The 6,435-nt window shown below is 38.4% G+C and overlaps 1 protein-coding gene across 2 annotated transcripts in view; it reads left to right on the forward strand.

Annotated features, from left to right (window-relative positions):
• Positions 1–2,497, forward strand: part of LOC120541600 (endogenous retrovirus group FC1 Env polyprotein-like) — a 67,969-nt gene extending 65,472 nt beyond the window's left edge. For both annotated transcript variants that reach the window (XM_039773387.1, XM_039773386.1), the window contains exon 2: positions 229–2,497. In XM_039773387.1, the coding sequence (XP_039629321.1) occupies positions 472–2,388 (1,917 nt within the window). In that variant the 5' untranslated portion in view covers positions 229–471 and the 3' untranslated portion in view covers positions 2,389–2,497. The remainder of the gene's footprint in view (positions 1–228) is intronic.
• Positions 2,498–6,435: the final 3,938 nt, after the last annotated feature.

Below are 6,435 nucleotides of genomic sequence, written 5' to 3' on the forward strand. Positions count from 1 at the left end.
TAGTTGAAAGATGCAATGGCACTTTGAAGTCAAAATTAGCAAAAATTTGTGAGCAGACAAATCTTTCCTGGCCTGATGCCCTTCCACTGGCCCTGATGGGGCTACGAGGGCGACACACCGACAATTGGGGCTATCGCCGTTTGAGATTCTTACCGGTAGACCCATGCCAGTTGGCATGGTCATAGGGAATGTGAACCTACATACTGTGGACAATGACCTTCTCTCTAGTCTTTCAGGTCTCCGAGCCTCTCTGAAGGAGATCCATGAACAAGTGAAACAAGCCTGGAGATCCACCCCTCCCTCTGAGGATTCGCCTATCCCATTAGGAACCTGGATCTTGGTTCGTGATACCCGCAGGAAACACTGGCACCAACCCAGGTGGCGAGGACCGTTTCAAGTTCTTCTGTCAACCCCTCACGCTGTGAAAGTTGAAGGATTACCTGCCTGGATCCACGCATCTCATTGTAAAAGATGGCACCATTCCTCTGTCTTTTGATCCGTTTCCTTTTCGTTCTATCTATCCCTGTTCCCCCCAGAGAACCACAAGGATTCCGAGTTCCTCAGGGTACCACTCATTCTTTTACCCTGGACTTTTGTTCTGTTGCGTCCTGTACTGGTTCTCCACATGATTGGACTTCCTCACAAAAATACGTTTGTGTCCCAGAATGTAGCTCATGGAGCGATGTGTTCGCTAACACCGGAAACCAGGACTGGGGGTATAACCCTACACAAGCTACGCAACATGGGTTAAAGACTCGTTTTTCAATTATAAAAGGACACCCGCATGCTGAAGCCTGTACAGGCAATCATCCTATTTTTTGTAATCTTTTAGTGGTTACTATTAAGAATGCTTCTTTACATGATTCCGGCATCTACATTCTTGGTGCCTATGTCTCTGGTATAGATTTGTTGGGAAAGTTCAGGATTGAGGTGTATTCCACTTCCCCTACCTCTTCATCTTCATCTTCCTCTTCATCTTCCTCTTCATCTTCCTCTTCATCTTCCTCTTCTTCTTTTAATGCTTCTTCTTCTTCCAATACTACTTCTCCATTCTCCTCTCTGTCCGTTCTTTCCATAGAATCCACCTTCGAGGTTGAAACTGGGTACGGTGATCGGAACCGTTGGCTGCAATGGATCCTGTATTCAGCTCGTCAGCTCAATCAATCCGATTGCTATGTATGTGCCACTGCTCGTCCCCATCTCGCAACCACCCCCTTCCCTTTGTCCCATAACTCCTCCAACTCTCTTCCTTGTTTACTTTCCCTTTTTAATACTCCTTCCATTTCCCCGAATTCTTCCTGCTCCCCTCTTTTCTCTCTTTTCCCCCCTTCTCCAAGAATGACTCCTCCTGCTTTTGAATACATTCCTGGAAATTACACTTGCTTCTCCCAAACAAGTTCCCGTCACGTTGGTCATCTCCTTTCCTCCTCTTGCTCTAAAATCTACAATTCCACTTCCTTCCTTAATTTCTCTGTGTTCCTTAACAATCACACCACTCCTCGTTCTGATATTTGGTGGATGTGTAAGCCCACCCAACTCCGCGATACCCTTCCTGTTAATTGGTCAGGTACTTGTGCCCCGGTCCAACTTATTATGCCATTCCGTATTCTTCCTTCTCCCACTCCCTTCTCTTCCCCCTCTTTAACTTCTTCTATCTTTCTTCGTCGCCGTCCCCGCTCCAGCCCTCAATCTAAGGACTCCTACACTGGCCCTCACTCTGAGGACTCTTACACTCTTCATGGCCCTGGTGTTTACATAGATTCCATAGGAGTCCCCAGAGGGGTTCCAAATCAATACAAAGCTCGTGATCAGGTTGCCGCTGGTTTTGAATCCATTATTTTCTGGTGGTCAACAGTTAATAAAAATGTTGACTGGATTAATTATTTATACTATAACCAGCAGCGATTCTTAAATTTTACTAAAGATGCCATTAGAGGTATCCACGAACAATTGGATAAAACTTCTTTGATAACATGGCAAAATAGATTAGCTCTTGATATGCTCCTAGCTGAGAAAGGGGGTGTCTGTGCAATGTTTGGTGACACTTGCTGCACTTACATTCCTAACAATACTGCCCCTGATGGTTCAATTACTCGTGCTTTAGCTGGCCTCACCTCTCTCTCTAATGAGTTAACCACAAACTCTGGCCTAGACTCTCCTTGGGATTCTTGGTTCACCTCTATGTTCGGCTCCTGGGGGCAATGGTTCAAATCTATTTTTGTCTCCCTTGCTGTTGGAGTTCTTCTGCTCCTTCTTGCCTCTTGCTGCTTACTTCCTCTTGTCCGCTGTCTCATTGCTCGTGTGTTCCGTTCTACTTTATCTAAAGCTTACCTCCTACGTCAAGAACAAGTTTTTCTTTTGGCCCCTGAAAGTGATTCCGAAGTTTAACCTGCCAGATTCCTTTTTCTGCTCAAAGGGGTCGAGTGTGGAATGAAAAAAAAATACAGCTTGTCCCTGTGACATGTAGCAGTTACAGCTTGTCCCTGTGACATGTAGCAGTTACAAAATGTGTATGTGACATTTCTATGTATACCCTTGTGTGAGGTACAGAGTGTACTGGGTGAGCAGGTCAAAGGAATCTGCCAGCAACAAGTCTGTTACTGTATTTCCTGTTTGTCTCAGAATCTGCTCTTTAACCAGTTTTTTATTATAGTTCCTGTTTTTAAAGCTCCAAATAAGGTTACTTCTTCTTTTTTATTTTGTCAGCAGTAAGAAATATGTACCGCCTCTATTTTTGGAAATAATGATATCATTTTGCTCGACTCTGTAAGCTATAAAAAAGCAAAGAATTTCCTATACGAGGGCTTCTCTAGTCTAGGTGCAATAAAGTGTGTTTTACTGATTAATTTTATCTGGTGTGAGACTCCTACTCTGTTCGGCAATAACTCAAGAGAGAAAAATCGTCCACACAACACAGAAGGGAGATTGTCCTTTTCCCCATTATAAATGTTTATTCTAAAATTTTATTATCTAGATCTAGCCCTATTTTAGAACAGTTTTGAACAAATACTCTAAGCAAGAATTTGATTTTTTCCAACTTCAAATAATATACAACATCAATTACCCACTGACTTACAAAAGGTGAGTCAGGGGTCTTCCAGTTGAGCAAGATAAGTCAATTTGGCAGTAGTGTGGTATGGGAATTGCAATCAATTTGTCCTTTTACACTTTACTCCATCTGGAAGCACACCAAACACTGCTGTTAATGGATTAGGAGAGATTTTGACAACAAGGCTGTCTGATAGGCATTCAAAGATTGTTGTCCAAAATTATATTAATTTGGTGCACTTCCAAAACATGTGAGGTTGGAACTAGAGTGCAACGTTCACAGGCTAAATCTTGCCCTGGAAACATTTTGGACAATTTTAAACGAGACAGATGTGCTCGAAATATAATTTTGAGTTGAATAATTGTATGCTTTGCACATATGGACCTCGAGTGTATTCTCTGCATTGCCACCTTCCACTACTTTTCTGATATGTTGAGTGAGAGATACTTTTCCCACTGTCCTCTTGGATCTTTGAAAGGGAGGGACTGTAAAATAGTTTTATATATTACAGAAATTCTGTCCCCAAGACTGATCAATATTTTTTCTATAGGGAGGTGGGAGGTGAAGAAAATTGGACAGGTTCTGTTTAACAAAGTTTCTAATTTGAAGGTAGTGAAAGAAATATGACAATTTTAAATGAGATAAATCTGATCGATAAATGATTTTAAGTTGAATGATTGAATGGTTTGAGCATATGGAGCAAGAGTCCATGTTAAATGAAAGATACCTTCCATACTGTACCCTAGGATCTTTGAAGGGAAGAGACCTTAATATGTTTTTATATATTATTGAGATATTGTCTGAGTGTTCAGCATTGATCAGGATTTCTTCTGGAATACAAATCGGTGGAAGGTGTGGAAAATTGGGCAGGATCATTTTAGCAAAGTTTCTAATTTGAAAGTAGTGAAAAAAATGTGTTTCAGGGAAGTTAAATTTGAGGCGTAATTGTTCATAAGATGCAAAGTCATCTTTCATCTTTTTCTATGTGTTTTAATCCTGAACATTTTTCAAAGATGACTATAAATACTATCTAGGTTTAAGAGGGTAGGAAAAGGTGATTATCATCTAAAGGTGCAACAGATAAAAGCTTCTCAGCCTTGAAGTGTTTCCTGAATTGGTTCCATATTCTGAGTGATTGATGGAAAATTGGATTATTGGTATACTGATGATAATTTGTATTTACTGGGGCACAAAGCAGGACATATAAAGAAGTACAGCAAGATTTTATTTCTATTGCAGACCAGGCTTGTGTATATTTATCAATTTGTATCACTGTCCAGGTATTTATAGCTTGTATATTTGCTGCTCAGTATTAAAACTGAATGTTAGGTAGTGCCATGCCACCTGCTTTAGGTCTTTGTAGAGTCACTTTTTGAATGCGTTGATGTCTCAAATCCAAATAAATGAGTTTATAATTGAGTCTAATTTCTTAATGAATGATTTGCTAATTTATATAGAAATGCTCTGAAATAGAAAAAGAAACTTGGGAAGGATGTTAATCTTGATGGCATTTATTCTCCATGCTAATGTAAGATAGAAAGTAGACCATCTGTTCACTTCTTGTTTGATTTTTTTTCCATGCTGATAGCAAAACTCTGTTGAAAAGATCTTTATATTTACTTGTGACATTTAGCCATAGATATTTAAACTGTTCTGATAAAATAAATGGATAGCTATCCAGTCTAGTATTTTGTGCCAGACAATTCATTGGAAAAAACACACTTTTATTCAACTGACTTTGAGTCGAAATATCTCTTGAAATTCTGCTAGTGCATTACGGACTACTGGTAAGGATGTTTGTGGGTTTAATATACACAGTACCACATCAACTGTATATATGTAGTGATATTTTCTGTTCAAGTCCTTCTCTGATCACCCCCTTTCTCTTTAATGCATTTTGAAAGTGAATGACCAATGGCTCAAAAAGCAATGGTGATAGAGGGCATTTTTGTCAAGTAACAGGTTCTAGTTTGAAGTAGTTAGAGATAATGTTGTTAATATAGATTGAGGCTTCTGGACTGGTATAAAATAGTTTTATCCATGCACATATATTTGGGCTAAACACAAATTTGTTCAATGTGATGAATAGGTAGTCCCATTCCAACATGTCAAATGCGTTTACTGTGTCCAAAGATAATAAGACCTCTGGTGTGTTAGATTTTATAGTTGAGTATACTAGTGTACATTAAACCAACCTTTAAATCCAGTTTGGTCTTGGGAAATTACAGAGGAAGCACTTTTTCAATCCTTCTATCTAGAAGTTTGTAGAGCATCTTATCATTATTATTCAGAAGTAAAATTGGTCTGTATAGTGCATATATTTTTCTTTGGAGGATTATAATTAATATTTGGTGAAAAGTTTGAGGTAGAATTTTGTTGTCTGCAGCTTCTATTAATGTTGGTGGAGCTAACTTATTTGTAGCCATCAGGGCCTGCTGCTTTCTCACTTTGGAGTTAGCTTGTAGCCTTCAGTAATTCCAAGATTGTCAGAGATTTGTCCAGCTCCACTGCACTAAGAGTATCTAGCTGTGGTATTTGTAATGCATTAAAACTCCTTCGATTGTGTTTTGTCTTCTTTAAACTGAGTAGAACATAAGGACTTATAGGACTCGCTAAATGTGTGGGTTATATTTTTATGGTAAATGATTTTATTTACATCTTTGTTGGTAATTTCTGTTATTGCTTTGCGAACTTCCTGCTTGTGGATTTGTCAAGCTCAGATCTTATTACCCTTATCTCCTTGTTCATAGTATTGATGTCACAATTTAAAGACAAGCTGTTCCATTTTTTTTTTGTTATCAACTGGTTACATTTTAATTGCAGAACCTGTCCTTTATTTATTTATTTATTTTTATTTACCTTTATTTAACCAGGCAAAACAGATTAAGAACATGTTTCTTATTTACAACTGTGGCCTGGAAAGGGCAAAGCCTTAAGAGGGAAATGGGGGTTAAGAAAAAAAATAAAAAATAAAACATATTAAGAAAGATACACATATACAATATAAACGAAATTACGAAAAAAAAAAAAAAGTAATGATAAATAAAAAAAAGAAATGAAGCAAGAAACAGTAAATAGATTACATGTTTACAAAAAAAATGTCATAAAAATATTATATAAACAATATGAACATTGGAGCAACAATGAGTAGAGCAGCAGTGAATTGGAGCAGCTAGCCTAAGTAACAGCGACACACATCTTTATAATAAGCTGAAATCCGTGATTGGAAAGCTGATTTAGGAATGAAATTATTCAGTTTTAACATTTTCTGCAGGTCATTCCAGTCTCTAGTAGCAGCGTTCTGAAAAGACGACAGGCCAAGTACAGAAGTAGCCTTAGGAACTGTCAGCAGAATCAGATTAGCAGAACGAGTATTATACCTAGAA

This window comes from Polypterus senegalus, chromosome 12 (genome assembly GCF_016835505.1).
Source record: "Polypterus senegalus isolate Bchr_013 chromosome 12, ASM1683550v1, whole genome shotgun sequence".
Lineage (NCBI taxonomy): Eukaryota > Metazoa > Chordata > Cladistia > Polypteriformes > Polypteridae > Polypterus > Polypterus senegalus.